The 20,517-nt window shown below is 39.7% G+C and overlaps 1 protein-coding gene and 1 non-coding gene across 2 annotated transcripts; both read right to left on the bottom strand.

The window, feature by feature from the left end:
* Positions 1-13,273: 13,273 nt before the first annotated feature.
* On the bottom strand, positions 13,274-14,803 carry LOC106143206 (Krueppel-like factor 10). Its single transcript, XM_013345230.2, has 2 exons — positions 14,595-14,803; positions 13,274-14,366 (listed from the first exon to the last, which is right to left on the bottom strand). The coding sequence occupies exons 1-2, from the start codon at positions 14,661-14,663 to the stop codon at positions 13,443-13,445; spliced, it is 993 nt and encodes a 330-aa protein (XP_013200684.2). The 5' UTR covers positions 14,664-14,803; the 3' UTR covers positions 13,274-13,442.
* Positions 14,804-19,725: 4,922 nt separating this feature from the next.
* LOC132902411 (U5 spliceosomal RNA) lies at positions 19,726-19,843 on the bottom strand. Its single transcript, XR_009657122.1, has one exon. It is a non-coding gene; the product is annotated as a U5 spliceosomal RNA (small nuclear RNA).
* Between the last annotated feature and the right edge of the window lie 674 nt (positions 19,844-20,517).

Genomic DNA, 20,517 nt, shown 5'->3' with positions numbered 1-20,517 from the left:
TATGATCCCCAGTGTCGTGTGATCCAGTCTCATCTATGTGTAAAATTATGAAATTCACACGGGAGTGAAGTTCCGAGCAAAAGCTATTTCGATAATAAAGGTGTAGCTTGTTCTGGACCATTAAAAATAATGAAGCTAATTAAAATGACGTCATGAAGCCAAAAACAGATAAACAATCCGGTAAATTGATGTTAATAACGCAAAGGTCAGTCTGAAATAGCGCACATAGCAACAGCGAGGGCGTGGTCTGACCTTCCTGACTTCCAAATGAAAAAGGAGGTAATGACTATATGTAAAGTTAATGTTAACGACTTAAGATCTTTAGAACATACGTTGAGATTCATTATTTGGGCGATGGATTAGCAACCTATGTATTTGAATCTCAATTCCATCATTGAGCCTTACAGCTGAACGCGGCCTTTCGGTCTTTTTAGGACTGTTGGCTCAGTCTACCCCGCAAGGGATATAGACGTGATGACATGTATGTATGTAGAAAACCTGTCTGAATAATACCTACCTGGTAATATTCATAGTGAGATTGTAAATCATCATTTTAGCGATCAAGATCTTATTATTTCGCGGGAAAAAATAATACTCACTTTCTATCAATTGACGAAATTAACGTTTATTTTAATGCATCGTTAATTATAATCAATAATTAGTAACGTTATGACGTCATGGATTTTCCTCGCTATAACTTGAATGCGTCATATTTAGAAATAACATTGAAGATTAACGGTATTTCTTGCATCACTGTGTAAGAAATAAGATTTATTTATTTAATGTGCCGTGTGGTTCCCGGCACCAATACAAAAAAGAATAGGACCACTCCATCTCTTTCCCATGGATGTCGTAAAAGGCAATTAAGGGATAGGCTTACAAACTTGGGATTCTTTTTTAGGCGATGGGCTAGCAACCTGTCACTATTTTAATTCTATTATTAAGCCAAATAGCTGAACGTGGCCATTCAGTCTTTTCAAGTCTTGTCTGTTGGCTCTGTCTACCCCGCAACGGATATAGACGTGACCATATGTATGTATGTATTTATTTAATGTTAACAACGTAGTAGTACTTTGCCTCGTGGCTTCGCTTCAAAGGGAATTTCCTTAAAAAGAAGTCAGTTTTGACTGAAGTCCGGTTTTAGACATTTCTCTCTTCACATTTCCGGGTCTGCAGCGTTCTTTAGAATCATTTTTAGGATGGATGATGCAAAATGATAGCGCATTGGTTTTCCCCAAGCGATAGGATTTTATATTTTGCGGTTAGTCCCCGTAAATTATGCAATACCTGATTGACTTTATAAGGATCTCATCTTGATTTTCCTTAAAGTTTCTAAGATGAAAAGTTCTTTTAGTATATTTTCGAGGTCAATGTGTGAAGGATCCGACTCGAAATTGATCTTTTTTTATCCGGCTGCAAAGGAGGGGTTATGTTATTAAGTAAAGTATGTTCTTACAATAGTTTGCATGCTTACCAATGATCCAAGTGTCTGTAAAGTTTACCGAAATGGAGCTATAATCTAAGCTGGTTAAAGTTTCAGTGTTAAAATATATTCCTTAACACATCGAGGTCATATAGATGGAACCGTAGACATAACATAACATATAATCACGTCTATATCCCTTGCGGGGTAGACAGAGCCAACAGTTGTGAAAAGACTGATAGGCGTTCAGCTGTTGTGCTTAATGATAGAATTGAGATTCAAATAGTGAGAGGTTGCAAGCCCATCGCCTAAAAGAAGAATCTAATGTTAATCACCTTTTACGACATCCATGGGGAAGAAATGGCGGGGTTCTATTCTTTTCTATTGGTGCCGGGAACCACACGGTACTCGTATATATGCAGTATGATGACAATACAACAATTTACATGTCCAGATAGTATTATCAAATGTCGCATCCTCATGCATGTGTTTTGTCATAACAGTTACACATTCCAACTAAAATTATTAATGCGGAAGTAAGTTTGTTTGTTTGGTTGTTACCGCTTCACGCGTTAACTATTTAACCGATCCTTTAAAAAAAGTGAGAGTCTGGAGAAGGAAGGAACCTTTTATCCCTGTAAAAACTATAGTTCCCGTGGGATTTGCGTAAAACCTGTATTCTTCAGTAGGTGTCGTTTAACCCGCAAGGAATATAGACGGATTATATGTATGTACATACATACATACATATCATCACGTCTATATCCCTTACGGGGTAGACAGAGCCAACAGTCTTGGAAAGACTGAAAGGCCACGTTCAGCTATTTGGCTTAATGATAGAATTATTATTTTTTTTTTACGACATCCATGGGAGAGAGATGGAGTGGTCTTATTCTTTTTTTTTTTATTGGTGCCGGGAACCACACGGCATATATGTATGTACCTATGTTATTATTATTTATATCTATATTAATATTATAAAGTTGAAGAGTTTGTTTATTTGTTTGTTTGGCTAATCTCAGGAACTACTGGTTCGAACTGAAAATGGGAGATGATAATTTCGTCGCTCTTTTGTAAATGTCGTTAAAATCACGCGGGCAAAGCTGAGAGTAAACGCTAGTATAATTATATGTGTGAGTTGTACCTATATGACTAATGTTTTATCGAAGTTGCAACAATGGACTGCATTTGTTATTATTCGTAGGCGTGTCATTGTTAACAATAGTATTTTATATAGTTTAAAGTTCCTTATTGTTGTGGCGTGTACATTGTATATATATATATATATATGTGTGTAATTACACCTGTAGAATTGAGATTCAAATAGTGACAGGTTGCTAGCCGGTCGTCTAAAAGAAGAATCCCAAGTTTATAAGCCTATCCCTTAGTCGCCTTTTACGACATAAATGGGAACGAGATGGAGTGGTCCTATTCTTTTTTTATATTGGTGCCGGGAACCACACGGCGCTGTATGTGTGTATGTACTCTTGCAAATTAAATTGGTCTTGGTCATACATTATTGGTTTTAATCTCAAGTTTCGCTGCATTTTATAGCTTGAAAACAATTAATTAACGAGGTAGTTGTACATAGGTTACTTACCTGCAATTTCAATGATTGACTCATTCATATAATCACGTCTCTATCCCTTGCGGGATAGACAGAGCCGGCAGTCTCAACAGACTGACAGGCACGTTCATCTATAAGGCTTAATGATAGAATTGAGATTTAAATATTGACAGATTACTGGCTGATTGATCGTCTTTTGAAAATAAATGAATATTATTCAAGCCAGATATACTCATTCTCATAGCTATGAGTAGTTACTGGCTATGACTAGAGTTAGGTAGAAACATTACCTAATAGCTATATTTTCACGGGGAGTACATGTGAATATTTTCAGTAGAGATCTCAGTTTACTTTTTAACATATGTACATAATAATACATACACATAATCACGTCTATATCCCTTGCGGGGTAGACAGAGCCAACACTTTTGAAAACACTATGTGCCATTTGTAATTTTTGTATTATTGAGATATCGTATCGAACTGAGTTTTCGGCTAGCTCAATCTGTTTCAGGCCACGTTCAGCTATTTGGCTTTAAGACAGAATTGAGATTCAAATAGTGACAGGTTGCTAGCCCATCGCCTAAAAGAAGAATCCCAAGTTTATAAGCCTACCCCTTAGTCGCCTTTTACGACATCCATGGGAAAGAGATGGAGTGGTCCTATTCTTTTTTCTATTGGTGCCGGGAACCACACGGCAAACGTTGTTTTATTAAGAACATTTTAAAATTCCAAACTCAAGTGAAAAAACTATAAGTATGTGCCATTTGTAATTTTTGTATTATTGAGATATTTTCGGCTAGCTCAATCTGTTTCAATTTTTTTACACAAAAAAGCTAATTTATTTATACCTGCAGCAGAAATCCAAGTATTGTAATTTACCAACCTTAACCAATCGACCATACATACATACATACATATGATTACGTCTTTATCCCTTGCGGGGTAGACAGGGCCAACAGTCTTAAAAAGACTGATAGGCCACGTTCAGCTGTTTGGCTTTAAGACAGAATTGAGATTCAAATAGTGACAGGTTGCTAGCCCATCGCCTAAAAGAATAATCCCAAGTTTATAAGCCTATCCCTTAGTCGCCTTTTACGACATCCATGGGAACGACATGGAGTTGTCCTATTCTTTTTTTTTTATTGGTGCCGGGAACCACACGGCCATCGACCATACAGCTACTAATAATAGTGAAGTACGACTTTGTACGACACATGTCACACCGGCACGGGCCGTACGCGTGCCGACGCATAGTCTGACGCAACTCCGCTAGATCCTTGTGTTAATACTTTGCCTAGCCCATTTTTATACATACATACATAAAATCACGTGTATATCCCTTGTGGAGTAGACAGAGCCAACAGTCTTGAAAAGACTGATAGGTGTTCAGCTGGTTGGCTTTAAGAAAGAATTGAGATTCAAATAGTGACAGGTTGCTAGCCCATCGCCTAAAAGTAGAATCCCAAGTTTATAAGCCTATCCTCTAGTCGCTTTATACGACATCCCTCTGAAAGCGAATATAAAGTTATTTAATTGGTACGTTTTAAATTTGATTTGTAGTTAAACATTACAAATTGATTGTATGTTATATGATATTAATAATATACAAAACATATACCAAATACTGCAATGAAACAATATAATTAAAAACGTGAAGTAGGTAACCATGTAGTAACATGAGACAATAATATAATTGCGCAGTATTTATTGTTATGAACGCTATGTTGGTATTTAATGGTACTTAATCCTGGATCATGTCGTGTGGTTCCCGGCACCAATAAAAAAAGAATTAGACCACTAAGGAAGAAACTTATAAACTTGGGTGTCTTTTTTCTACATACATACATACATGGAATTAAGTCTTTATCCCTTACGGGGTAGACAGAGTCAATAGTCTCGAAAAGACTAAAAGGCCACGTTCAGGCGTATGTCTAAATAATGGAATTGAGATTCAAATAGTAAAAGGTTGCTAAACCATAGCCTACAAGAAGAATTCAAAGTATATGAGCCTATCCCTTAATCGCCTTATATGACATCCCCTGGAAAGCGATAGACTGGTTTTATTCTAAAGTGCTGGGAACCACACGGCAGTATAACCTTATAAAATTTGAAACGAGTATAGTTATTGATATTGTTTTTGACAAGGTTACAGCGGTACGAGTTATAATATAACGGACAGAAATATCAAGCGTTCTATCACGATACACTCAGATGAGGCGTGAGTCTCATTTCCGTTTTAAATTGTTTCGGTTTATAAATAATATTTCTTCGCTCCTAAAATTTGCAGCGATGATTTGTGATGTTTTATAGCCTAAAGCCTTCCTCGATAAATGGTCTATTCTCACTTAAAGAATTTTTCAATTCGAACCTAGTAGTTCCTGAGATTAGCGCGTTCAAACAAACAAACAAACTCTTCAGCTTTATAATATTAGTATATTATAGGAATATACTTCTTCTCCCCGGCTTTAGTCAAGGTTGCATCCTCACCACTCTGGAGAGGAGCCCGGGGTATGCCTTTGACCATGGATCCTCCATTGGGTGAGTCAGGTTTTTACAGTAACTACGTTAATTTAGGAATATACCTACATAAAATCACGCCTCTTTCCCGGAGGGGTAGGCAGAGACTACGTCTTTCCAATTGCCACGATCTCTGCAAACTTGTTTCGCTTCATACACATTCGTACATCCTTTTAACCTTTTGCCAGGACGTCATTAGTATGAATAATTTGTACTAGCTTTTGCAAACAGATCCGCCCGCGTTATTCTTTCTGTTGCTGTAAGAATTAACAAAAAAGTTATTATTTACAAACAAACAAACTAAAGTTCTTAGACTGTGTCTTTAACCCAGACTCCGCCAAAATGTAGTAATCCTATATTATAATTACTTAGATTGAAAAAAGTAAGTAGATGTAAACTAAGTGAGTTAAGGTTATTTTTTATAAAAATGTTGAATGTTTACAGATTAATATTCCTATTATATTGTATTAGTTTTTTTATATCAGTGAGGCCCTGTAATTGACCATTGGTTTCATAGTTTACGTGGCGCTATTTTTTGTAAACGTTAGTAGCTCTTCCAAATAAATAGATAAATAAATAAAATCCTTAAAAAATATAACGTTATAATATAACGATTAGCGTTAAAGTCATCCCTGTAAGTAGAAGTCCCATCTAACACAATGTTTTGCTACAAAAATATACACATGACCAAAGTCCAAGTAGCCGTGCCCACCCATCTAAATCGGGGCCGCTATATTTAGCGCTGCACTTGTATCTAATTCATGGTGTGTTGCGACATTTCACTACATACATTCTTGCACTTCGTAAACACACAGACAATATCGGTTTCATCATGTTTGCGTGTAAATAATTGCATATAGTCACGTCTATACCCCTTGTGGGATAAACGGAGACAACAGTCTTGAAAAGACTGGAAGGCCGCGTACAGTTGGATGTCTTAATAAAGGTCATATACATACATATGGTCACGTCTATATCCCTTGCGGGGTAGACAGAGCCAACAGTCTTGAAAAGACTGAATGGCCACGTTCAGCTATTTGGCTTAATGATAGAACCGAGATTCAAATAGTGACAGGTTGCTAGCCCATCGCCTAAAAGAGGAATCCTAAGTTTATAAGCCTATCCCTTAGTCGCCTTTTACGACATCCATGGGAAAGAGATGGAGTGGTCCTATTCTTTTTTGTAATAGTGCCGGGAACCACACGGCACTAATTAATAAAGGAATTGAGATTAAGATAGTGACATATTGTTAGTTCATAATATTTAACCAGTAATTAGGTTGTGGCGACATCTCTACGCCACTCGTCACAACATCAAATCACACAACAACTGTCAATCATCTCGAAGAAATCGACGCGCTCAGCCAATAGCAGCGAAGAACCCAAATCACGATTTCAGAGATTATAACATAACATAACACCTAGCCTGGCGGAAGATCTTCCCTTTGGTGGCGGTCGAGCCGAATCATCGCTCCCGCTACATTGGTGACCCCGACGTGATTGGAAGCAACCTTCTCCATCATCTTCCACTCCAATCCTCAGCATCACTCCTCACTCTGCAAGCAGTCTCACAGCAAGCCAGCAACTGGGTATTGCAGCAGGTCCATCGCAGCCGACTCACCGAGCTTCCTGATCCTGTCTCCACCCGCACTCACTCTCATCGACTTCAGCGACCGACGCATCGACCGCAGCCCACGCCTGGATCTCTTCGACGGCCGCTCTTCTCTCCAGCGTGGCAGCTCTGCACGATTTCTCCCGGCGCCAACAAGTCGACTTCGCTCTCTACTGTCTCGACTCACTGCAGACTACGAGCAACGCAACAGCTCACTCCTGACTCACTAGGACTTCGAGCAACTTCCGACTCACTGGAAGACAACTGGCACTTGCAAGCTACTGAAGCACAGATTGCACAGCAAGCTCAAGACTTCAGACCTCCGGTCTTGGGGGGAGTACTGTGGCGACATCTCTACGCCACTCGTCACAACATCAAATCACACAACAACTGTCAATCATCTCGAAGAAATCGACGCGCTCAGCCAATAGCAGCGAAGAACCCAAATCACGATTTCAGAGATTTCAAGGATTGGAGCTATATATACAACCTCCGACTCAACATCGTCGGAGCCGCGGTTCCCCAGGCATAACACCTAGCCTGGCGGAAGATCTTCCCTTTGGTGGCGGTCGAGCCGAATCATCGCTCCCGCTACAAGGTAAATAAGGGTAAGGAAAAATATCGTGAGGAAACCTGCACATTCAGGCAACTGTATGTGTAACCATGATCGATCCAATACGGATTAGGTTTACCTGCAAAGGTTGCGGAGGTCAGATAGGAGTTGCTTCGTGTAAAAACCTGACTCACCCAATCCAGGATTCATGGTCAAAGGCATGCCACGGGCTCCTCTCCAGAGTGATGAGGATGCAACCGGGACTAAAGCCGAGGGGAAGCAGGAGGTATATACAATACATACATATAACGTTTATTGATATAATTGTGAGGGAAAGGCTTACAAACTTGGGATTCTTTTTTAGGCGATGGGCTAGCAACCTGTCGCTATTTGCATCTCAATTCTATCATTAAGCCAAATAGCTGAACGTGGCCTGTCTGTCTACCCCGCAAGGGATATAGACGTGACCATATGTATGATATATTTCAAATACCTTTAGTTATATACATGCCTACATATAACCACGTCTATATCCCTTGCGGGGTAGACGGGCCTAACAGTCTTGAAAAGACCTAAAGGACATGTTCAGCTGTATGGCTTAATGATAGAATTGAAATTCGAATAGTGACAGGTTAGCTAATTAGCCAGTTAGTTAATTAGCCCATCGCCTAATCCCAATCTATAAAAATTAGTTATAATTTTAATAAATTTTAACTCACTCATTGACTGTCTATTTTCCGCAAATCTATAACTTGGACACCAACAAAAAAACTACAACTTGACTTTGTAGTGTAGGCCAAAGGTATATGTATTTACAAGAAAAAAATAAAAGATAATAATGATCTTCTAGTCTGCACGATGTCTACGTGACTACGATCAGATAAATTACTAAGTATGTAAGTAAAGTGAGCAATTAACTAATGACTCCTGACTCCGGTATGGCTCCATAATGACTATTATACTACCGTGGTTATGGTAAGATGGACACTTTTAAAACTATCTGGCGTTTGTCTGCACTGTATACCCCTTGCGGGGTAAACAGAGTCATAACTGTTCAACTGTACGGCTTAAGATGGAAATGAGATTCAAGTGACGGGTTGCTAGCTCATCGCCTACAAGAAGAATCCTAATTTTATTAACCTTGCCCTTAGTCGCCTTTTACGACGTCTTTGGGAAAGATATGGAGTGGTACTATTCTGAAGTACCGGAAATTACATTTTTAACATACATACATACATACATAAACTCACGCCTCTTTCCCGGAGGGGTAGGCAGAGACTACCTCTTTCCACTTGCCACGATCCCTGCATACTTCCTTTGCTTCATCCACATTCATAACTCTCTTCATGCAAGCTCGGCGGTTTCGGGCACTTTTGACCTGACCCTTCACCAGGACGTCCTTAATTTGATCAAGATATGTTCGTCTAGGTCTTCCCACCCCGACCTTTCCCTCCACACTCTCCTTGTCTTTGTCTTTTAATATGGATAAAAAATAAAAATATAATTTGGGTAACATACATATAGTCACGTCTATATCCCTTGCGGGGTAGGCAGAGCCAGCAGTCCTAAAGAGACTGACAGGCCACGTTCAGCTGCTTGGCTTTATGATGATGATTTGGGTAACAGTTCAAATAATTTTATCAAATTAAATTTATCAAACGGTAAGACACCGATAAAAATGTAATATTAAATTGAGAACTTCCCTTTTTTAAAGGCGTCTGTTATAACAGCCAGTAATTACCAAATTGTAATCAAAGCGATCGATTATTAAGAAAATTGACGTCAAAACAGCTGATGATCTGCGATATTTCACAACGTTATTAAATAAAATAGCACTAAAGTGCAAATGAGGTTAACATTACTCATGATATATATATATATATCATATATCATACCAGATTCAGACGTACATATTATAATCACGTGACCATATGGCTCTTACGGGTTGGACAGAGCCGAGCCAACAATTCGAAAAGACTGGATTCAAATCCTAAACGAACGGAGTTGCATGAAGAGAATTATGAATGTGGATGAAGAGAAAGAAGTATGCAGGGATCGTGGCAAGTGAAATGATCTTCGACGATATGGAAGCGGCACTAAACTTAGTTTAATGTTCATTCGACGTCAATCAATGTTGTGAATACGAAAGATATGATATTTAAATGTGTGGTGTGCCGTGTGGTTCCCGGCATCATTACAAAAAAAGAATAGGACCACACCATCTCTTTCCCACGGATGTCGTAAAAGGCGACTAAGGGATAGGCTTATAAACTTGGGATTCCTCTTTTAGGCGATGGGCTAGCAACCTGTCACTATTTGAATCTCAATTCTGTCACTAAGCCAAGCAGCTGAGCGTGGCCTGTCTGTCTTTTCAAGACTGGTGGCTCTGTGTACCCCGCTAGGGATATAGTCGTGATCATATGTATGTATGTATAATATGGAGTGGTCCTATTCTTTTTTGTATTGGTGCCGGGAACCACACGGCACCCGGGAACCACATGACCCAAATAACAATAGCAATTCATTTGTAAGGCGTACCTACATATAAATATATTCGTTGGTCGATACCAGTACATACATACATATATTTTTTTGAGAACAATACATCATCACTTTGTTGAAACCGCTGTACTGAGGCCGTTACAGTTGCCGCGCTAACCGCACAATCTTTATTTTTAACCTACAGTGCAAAAAGGAGACGTGTTACTTTAATGTTAAAACAGTGAGACTATTGTACCAATTTTTATCTGTATTAGTATTATTATTACATATTGTGCCGTGTGGTTCCCGGAACCAATACAAAAAAGGAATAAATAGGACCACTCCCACTCTTTCCCATGGATGTCGTAAAAGGCGACTAAGGGATAGGCTTACAAACTTGGGATTCTTTTTTAGGCGATGGGCTAGCAATTCTATCATTGACCGAAATACCTGAACGTGACCATTCAGTCTTTTCATGACTGTTGGCTCTGTCTACCCCGCAAGGGATATAGACGTGACCATATGTATGTATGTATGTAAGGGATTGGCTTTTAAACTTGGAATCTTTACACCGCAAGGGTTGACGTGATTATATTTTTTGTATGTAGAGGCAAAAAGGGACGAATTGGCTTTATTCAAAGAGGAATTCTGCCGGGATATATATTGAACTGGACTTTCACGTAAGGAATATACCAAAATTAATCTACCTTGAGACTACCATCAGACGCAACGTCATTATATAAATATCAACAATTATCCATCTTCTCTTGACAGGATTATATAATGTTATGAAAACACGGGGTTATTTAAAAGGGTCAAGGGTTTCATAGTTTACGGGACACTAACTAACTAACATACATACATAAAACCACGCCTCTTTACAGGATGGGTAGGCAGAGACTACATCTCTATACTTGCCACTATTCCTGCCTATTTTCGCTTCATCCACTTTCATAACTCTTTTCATGCAAGCTTGTCGGTTTCGGGTAACATTCAATAATATCGTGAGGAATACATACATATGGTCACGTCTATATCCCATGCGGGGTAGACAGAGCCAACAGTCATGAAAAGACTGAATGGCCACGTTCAACTATTTGCCTTAATGTTAGAATTGAGATTCAAATAGAGACAGGTTGCTTATAAATCGCCTAAAAAAGGAAGAAAAAAAAGGAACTATAATTTTTTTATTTCATTTTACCTGGGTTAGTTTCTTTAGGGCATAGATATCGGATAAGAGGTGGATGAGAGTCACTTAACCTCTTTCGCGAGGCTAATGCCATTTCATATGGGCCACCGTACATCCGAATCTCAATTTCAGGATATTGAAGCGGATGCTAAAGAAGCTGCGTAAGTTACTGTAGAAGTCAATCAAGGAAAGGCTTATATTATTTGGTTTCTTTTTTTGGCAACAATTGTTTTATGAGCAACTGTTTTTTTTTTATTGAGAAGACCGTGAACTAGACCATTATTAGAGTTCTTTTATTGATATAACTCTCACATTCTCTTTCATCTTACGATTTGAATTAACACACGCATCGTCCGCCCTTTGAAAAATTTCACTTAATTTTCTTTCAGGTAGACTTGTGTATGTAATTTCGCCATAATCGACGACCTTCACAGAAAACTATTGAATCACGCGAATCTTTCGACTTTCTCGTTCGTCTCCATTACACCTGCCGATCACGTCACGTTATCGGTACGGCACGGCGCTGTCACGGCGCGCGGGCGTGCCCGCCACGCAGTAGCGCCGTGCCGTGTGACGTCACCCGCAGGACTTTTGGGCGTTACGTCTTACGCAACTCGTGTTATTTGATCCTTCGTATCCGGTTCGTAATTTGATTATCTATACGTGTGAATATTGTTTGTATTATTCACATTGTTGTTGATTAATTTTATTGACGTTTTAGTTGCGTTAGCTTATCTAGATGCAATTTGTGATGACGTTTAGATTTTTGCAAAAAAAAAAACATCTGTAATTTAAGAAATGATAATTAAATTATTACTTATAAGTTTGGAAAGTTTTGTGAGTTGTGTTGAGTATTTTTTTTACTAGATAATTGCATACATGAACTTGAAATCCGGGTGTTATAATCAAACACTGTATTCGAAAAGTCTTGAACTTTTGATGCTGTAGTCGTTAAACTAATAGCAGGCTGAAATTTAGTTTAAAGTCTTGATAATAATACTGCGTTGGCAACTGATGATGAAATTGTTGTTCAACTTTTTCACGATATAAAATATCAGTTTAACTCTCTCGTTTAAGTCAGTGATATATCCAATTGAGTTTAATTTTTTTTAATAAACTACCTTTGCAAAGCTTTTTGAGGTGTTTAATTAGATTTGCTTTGGTGACATTTTCGGGGTCAGGACATTTGACCTCGTAATGAATAAACAATCAATAGGAATCTTGCGTTTTAAGTTAGGAGTAGGCATTTTATTTGTAATGCTTATTTTGAGCTTAAGTTACTTCGTACTCTTGAATAATAATATGAATATCTGCCACAACAACAGATAAATTCTTCATTGTAAGACCTTGAGGTAAAGTTCCTCATGAGCATGAATTGGTATAAGGATGATCTTTAATTAAAACGCCTCGTGTCTTGCTATTCATTTTAAGTGCATCGGTCAATTCGTAATTTTTTTTCAGTATACCTTCATTGTTATTTTCTGTATTATGAATATGGAAGAATAAGTCTTTTTTTGCTCTATTAAGCGTTTCAGGTTCTAGATGTCAGACTTTTCTTGACTTCATGTAGAGTTGCTAAATATTTGCATTTGGAATCAGGTGTTGTAATTGCTATCTTATTTAATGCAATCTAAATAGTCGTATTGTCGTGCGATATCAAGACTGGTGATAAGTAGTTAAGCTAACGGTGACTGTTATCAGCATCGGGGCGCGGCGGCGCGGCGAGCCTCGCCTCCTCGCCAGTCGCCTGCCGGCCATCACAGCCGGGGTCTGTGGTCGATTTCAACGCCCTCACGACCACAACTACCTCAACTAACAACTCAACAATCCAATGGACTTTTGGATACAGTGATGTGCCAGTTCATTGTGTACGTTTGTTCACAAAGTGATAGTGCTCAAAGGCCGTGTTGTGAAATTCAAACCAAGAAATAGTAGAAAACATTAACGTTTAATTTAATCTGGAAGCTTAGCAGCGCTAATAACATATTGCTTACATCTAGAACTACATGAGTAGTCGATAGGACAGTCTTAAAGATGAGTAAAACTATAACTAGGTAACGATCTTGAGATCTGAATCACAGTCGGGGTGTTGAGCGGCTCACTGTGCCGGCCCAACGGGTTGCACCGGCACGGTCATGGGCGGCGACGGCAGCAGGCGGAGAACTGGGGCCGGAGGAGCCCTTTCTTTGGCGTGTCTCTTAACGTGCTTAGCGAGGTGGTCGGAGCGCATGAAACGGCGATTGCAAACGCGGCAACCGAATTTCTTCTCGCCTGTGTGCGTGCGCTTGTGTCTCGAGAGCTCATCGGACCTCGAGAACCTGCGCTCGCAGCCCGGCCACGCGCATCTGAAGGGCCGCTCGCCAGTATGCGTGCGGGCATGAGCTTTCAAGTGGGAAGATTTGAAGTAATTTTTGCCGCAACCAGGATGTGAACACTCGTAAAGACGTCTTCTTGCGGCGGGTGCTGGCGCCACTAACCACAGAGCTGTGGTCGGAAGTAACGCCCCGGGGACGATGATGGAGGGAGCGGGCCTCGGAGCCAAAGGCACCCAGCCGGGGGCCGCAGACACAGGGCTCACCTGCGGTACGCGTTGCTCCTCTTTCGCCGGCTTGGGTTGACTTTCGGAGTGCGGGGAGGGAACCCGCGCTTCCTCAGTTTTCATGGGGGTGACGGGTTCAGAAATGGGAACACTTTGATTTTGGGTCGCGATATATTTCACTTGTGAATAACTATGGCCGCGATTCATTTTGAATTTCAGAGTTTTCAAAATGTTCATGTCTTTGGGCGGCGCTGCCTGGACGGGGCTGCAGGTGCCGTCCTTGTTCGCCCGCATGATGACGGAGGGCCGGCAAGGCTCCGGCGGTGGCGTGGTGAGCAGCAGTCGCTCCAGTTCGCACCGGGAGCGTTTGCTGAACTCGTCCTCGCCCTCCGAGTCTGAAGGCTGGGGAGTGACTAAGCCACTACTCGGGGGTGGCGACTCCCTGGCTCGCTTCATTGCAGCCTTCTTCAGAGGTAACTCGACCTGTGGGACAAAGACGGATGCACATAAGTGAACGGCCGCTAACTTCGCGGAGCACGCGCGCTATGCGTGATCGCGCCGCGCTCTCTTACCAAACTTTCAATTGCATAAATGGCGTTGTTATTTTTCTTTTAATTTTTATTTAAATAGATATTGCTGAAATATTTTTAATTTAATTTCAAATTCTAAAGTTTTAACTAGAAACTATCCGGAACTGACTGAGACACTCACTTTGTGTTCAAACAACGGAGGCGTCGATGGTGGTGAGAGAGGTCCACAAACTTCAAGTATAGTAGACATTTTGATCAGTTCAATAACATTCAATGGAAAAAAACTTTCTTTTAATTCACAAAACTTGAGTTTTCGCCGCGCGCTTAAGCTCTTTGGAGCCGTGTGGTTCGGTAAGCGGTCGACAGACGAATAAACCGCTCTGCGAGTCGCCGCGGCACGAAGCATGTGCCGGTGCGGGGCGCGGGCGGGGGGCGGCCAATGGGAGCGGTCGGCGCGGCTGCGGCGGCCAATGACGGGGCAGTGATCACGCAGCCAGCGCGTGCCGGCGCGTGGTGTTCACGTGCACAGCGAGTGACGGCGAGGTCGGCGCGTGACGTCACCGGCGCGCCCCCGCGTGACGTCGGCGGCCGCGCGAGGGCTCGGGCACGCAAGGTCGCCTCGCCGCTCGCCGCTGCAACCAGCGCTTAACACCCGTTGCATCTAACTTGACTATTTTGACAGACGTGTCGATGACCTCGCCGTCACAGATCAAATGACACGACGACGTGACGTGGAAAACTGAAACTGCGAAATATAGTGATGAAGGTTGAAACTGAGGTCTTGATAAATGGGACAAAATAATCGCATATAATTATCATGCATCGTATTGTAATCAGGTTGATATCACAGTTGCTCTTAACGCTTGCGATTGTGATAAGATATACCTATTCAACGGAAATGGTGCCACATTGTTTTAATTACAAAACAAATCCTACTACTATTAAGTAAAGGCGAAAGTTTGTATGGATGTATGGATGTTTGTTACTCTTTCACGCAAAAACTACTGAACCGATTACCATGAAATTTGGTATGTAGGTAGCTGAAGACCCAGAATAACACATAGGCTACTTTTTATCCCAGAGTTCCCGCGGGATTGATAGGGTTTCCATGCGGACGAAGTCGCGGGCGACCTCTAGTCGACAATAAAGTGAAGTAACATGCCCGTTCGAATCCTCATGTATAGGAATTACCAAATACTTATTTTTCTTCATTATTTTTTTTTTTATAAAATGGGCAGAATTAGATTTTGCAAAATTATTCTTACTAGAACTAGAATGTTATTAAAATTATTGTTTTTTTTTTTATATTTTCATAGTAATAGGCGCCAGTTGTAATATGTACCTAATCTACACAACAATATATATATTTAATCGATTATAACTATACATAATAATGACACAAAGTAGAATGTTTATTTTAAGTTCTTGGAATTTAAACCCACGTCTGCTGCGGAATCGCAAAACAATAATATTTTGCTTTGCATACAGATCGCAGACTTTAGAGCCGGGTCAAAGAGATATCTGGGAGAAGGAAAATGGTTCTTTTTTTGTTAAATTAAATATTACCATATTTGGAAATTACCACATCATAAATCAGAATTTATTTGAGATGTCATGCAGGACTCAAATCTCTTCTTATACTCAAAATACCAATAACTGTTTATAAATAAAAAAAAATATGTAAATATGTTTATTTAAAAACTTTAAAAATTTCAGACACGCACGTTTACAGTCTTATAAGAATAAATACTTAAATGCAAAGTAAACAGTACAAAATTACGAATTATGAGGAAATCATAGTAACATAGTATGTAACGAAAACAAACTATAAATAATAACAACTATAAATAATGTGCTTTATACTAAATCTCCGTAACATAAAGACACACATGTCTAAATATAAACTCAAGGTTTCGCTCTTAGGGCTCTTATAATAAGGTTTATTATTAGTGGGCATTCCTCTGTGAGTGTGTGTGTGAGGGCCACGTCGTGAAAGCGGCAGCCACGCGGCGCGTGAGTGACTGCTAGTGGTGGAAGCTATAAGCTGAAGCGGACAAGAAAGTGTTTGCACAGAACTGACGTTTAAAATTACAAGTACACTGATGTATAGGTGATACAAAATGATGTTGAAAATTTTTTTTTTACAGAACTTAAATACTTTATTACAAGTACTCGTACGCTCTTGAATATTTGAATTGTTCCGTATGGTATCCGGAACTAATAAGAAAACGAACAGGACCACTTAAGAGTGTACATACATACATAAAGTCACGTCTATAACCCTTGCGGGGTAGACAGGTCCAGCAGTCGTGGAAAGACTGCTACGTTGCTAGCCCATCGCCTAAAACAAGAATCCCAAGTTTATAAGCCCATTCCTTAGTCGCCTTTTACGACATCCATGAGAAAGAGATGAAGTGGTCCTATTCTTTTTTCGATTGGTGCTGGAAACCACACGGCAAACGGCTCTTCTTACGCCTTAAAGAATAAGAAGACGTGATAAACTTACACTAACGCTTTTTATTATGATGTGAAGCGGGACAGCGATATAGTTTATCGCGCGATAAAAACAGCATCGCGAGTGCCATGTTATCCCCTTTGATTATCGCAATAAGGGGTAAAATGTTTATGTTTGTAAATCTGACCAAACAAAGTTCAAATCTAAGTTGGATAGGTATTATTACTACTTTGTACTGAATTATCTAGTTCCTTTATTGTTTGCCGGTTGACTGGAAGAGATCCCTTAATGGGATAAGTCCGCCATTGCAAGTGATTTGTTTCTTTTATAACTATGTACAATTTTCTTGTTACTGTGTAAATTTCTATGCAATAAAGATATTACAAACAAACAAACAAACGAAGTTCCGCTATCGCTTATGCCCTTGCGCCACGCTCCAGCTATGTGGTACGTTGAACTCTCCGTGCATGTTGTTTAGGAAACTGGTAATGGCTGACGTGTACTGTACACAGATTACAAATTCCAGGTGATGGTCTTCCTCGTCTCGTTTATGAGATGAACGGCTTACGGTCTTGATGGTAGGAAAGACCTAAGTGAGGTCGTGAAGAATCCTGCAAATGCAGGCGAGTGGATCCAATCACAATGGTTGCGGAGGTCAGATGGAGTCGCTTCGTGTAAAAACCGGACCCTCTCAATCCAGAAGTATGGTCAAATCAAAGGCGCACCCCGGGCTCCACATCAGATAGGTGAGGATGTAACTTGGACTAAAGCCAGGAAGAAGAAGAAGGGATAAGAAAGGCTCAAAGGTGTAGATTTAAATTTAAGGATACTTGTTAGATAAATATATTTTAAGAGTGCCGTGCGGTAACCGCACATTAAAAAAAAGAATAGGATCGTAAAATGCGACTAATGGATAAGCTTATAAACTTGGGATTCTTCGTTAGGCGATGGTCTAGCAATCTGTCACTATTTGATTCTCAATTCTATCATTAAGCCAAATAGCTGAACGTGGCCAAGCAATCTTTCAGGGCTGCTGGCTCTGTCTACCCGGCAAGGGATATAGACGTGAATGAATAAAAGAATTACTGAATAACATAGTAACTTCCATGCTGTCTCGTAGTTCAGAGAAAGACTAAGGAACGAGTGATGTAATATCATACAAGACGGATAAAAATATCGCGACCACCACATTTCAATAATCTTCGAGATTAAAAATAAATAAACAGGTTTCCCATCTCGCGGTCCATCGATTGTTTTGATCTGATACGATGTCGGACTATGAACAACACTAATTAAGTTTATTCAAATATTTATAAGGACTTGATTGTCAAAATTATTCCGTTGGTAGCGCATAGTCCTACTATTATCCTACTATCCTATCCTACTACTATTATAAAGGCGAAAGTTTGTATGGATGTTTGTTACTCTTTCACGCAAAAACTACTGAACCGATTACCATGAAATTTGGTATGTAGGTAGCTGAAGACCCAGAATAACACATAGGCTACTTTTTATCCCAGAGTTCCCGCGGGATTGATAGGGTTTCCATGCGGACGAAGTCGCGGGCGGCCTCTAGTTATAAATACGACAGTTTGAGAGTATGTCGGTATGGATGTTTGTTACTCTTTCACGCAAAAACTACTGAACCGATTACGATGAAATTTGGTATGTAGGTAGCTGAAGACCCAGAATAACATATAGGCTACTTTTTATCCCGGAGTTCCCGCGGTATTGATTCCACGCGGACAAATTCCCGGGCGTCCTCTAGTTATGTATATATACTAGCTGTGCCCGCGACTTCGTCCGCGTGGAATAGTTATTTTGGGCATCATATTTATTTTTGCAAACATCCTCCTCAGGCGGTCAGGCGGTCACGCGTATTAGAAAGAACGCTGGTTCGCCGTATTAAATGTTTCGCTGCAAATTGCTTATAACGATTATATCTCAAAACCTATTCGTCTGATTTATATACTGTAAATGGCAATTTTAGTCTACATGAAAAGCCGAAAGTAATAAACATATTTATTTGGATAAGGATTAATACTGAATTAAAGAAAATTGGTTTCAAAATAACTTATGTTTATAATGAAAAAATAATCTTAAAAAATGAACATAAAAGTGGTTATTGTAAGTAAACCTTAAGAGATAGATATATGCTCTCGCGGACTTTTTTGTGGCAAAAAATGAGTACTTCACATCTTTAGCACATTGTTTTACTATATCTTTGTTGGTTTGCGCAGCGTTCGCGTGGAAAGCTCGCAGATGGCCAACTCATTCAACTTTCACCTGCATTGTTGACGTTCCCCGTAGGAAATCCGGGATAAAATGTAGCCTATAGCCTTCCTCGATAAATAGACTATCTAACAGTGAAAGAATTATTTAAATCGGTTCAGTAGTTTCTGAGATTAGCGCGTTTAAACAAACAAACAAACAAACAAACAAACAAACAAACAAACAAAACAAACTCTTCAGCTTTATAATATTAGTATAGATATGTTGTGTGTCAGCTGTTTTTCCTTCACGGACTTACAGCCGAGACTAATAGACGGAGAGAATTTTGGCAACTACTTTAATATTTTCCAAAAATCTCACGGGAACAGCAAATCACCGAACAGAATTTATTTATTTAAAATTCATGGCTATTAAATTGATATGAAAATAAAAAAATCCAAAAAAAAAACATGTACGTGAGCATTTGCTGAAAAAAAAAATTAATTTTTTTTTTTGGATTGTTTTATTGTCATGTCAATGAAATAGCCATGAATTTTAAATAAATAAGTATTATCCTTTTACATATCCTTGTATTTCACTTGAAAATTAAAGCAGTCAGCAGATGATGACTTAAAAACGATATTATAAGTTCTTCCGAAGTAGAGCTTTTCAAAAACTTCAAAGACTCATTTGAGTGTTCCCCTCCACGGAAATCTTTAGTAAAAGGCGAAAGATTTATGCGTTTTGAAGGGAAACCAGAGTAACTAAATATGCACTGCTCCATCAACCCAATCTATTGCAAAAAAATCTTGATATCGCCAATTATGTTTTTAGTTTCAGTACGTGGTGCCATCTAGCGGCGATACGTGTAACTATAACGCACGCCACCCATTTTGTAAGCTGTCTCTTTAAGAAGAACCATTTAAAGAGGGATCAGGACAAAGGCTGCATCATATACTTTTTCGCGGAGAGGTAGGCAGAGACTACATCTTTCCACGATCTCTGCATACTTCCTTCGCTTCATCCACATTCATAACTCTCGTCATGCAAGCTCGGCGGTTTCGGGTACTCTTGACCTGACTTATAAAAGATTTATCCATCTATTTACAGGCGTAACTACTCGTAAGCAAGTTCCAATAATGCATTACGTGAATGCCTATTTTCTCAGTCCTTACGAATTCCAGGAATTGTCTTAAAAAATTCAAAATTTTTTATTCATTATTATAGGATATTATTATATACATACATACATATGGTCACGTCTAAATCCCTTGCGGGGTAGACAGAGCCAACAGTCTTGAAAAGACTGAATGGCCACGTTCAGCTATTTGGCTTATTGATAGAATTGAGATTCAAATAGTGACAGGTTGCTAGCCCATCGCCTAAAGAAGAATGCCAAGTTTGTAAGCCTATCCCTTAGTCGCCTTTTACGACATCC

Source organism: Amyelois transitella, chromosome 2, assembly GCF_032362555.1.
Source record: "Amyelois transitella isolate CPQ chromosome 2, ilAmyTran1.1, whole genome shotgun sequence".
Lineage (NCBI taxonomy): Eukaryota > Metazoa > Arthropoda > Insecta > Lepidoptera > Pyralidae > Amyelois > Amyelois transitella.
Note: the sequence above shows the minus strand (reverse complement) of the source record. Positions and strands in the feature narration are given on the sequence as shown.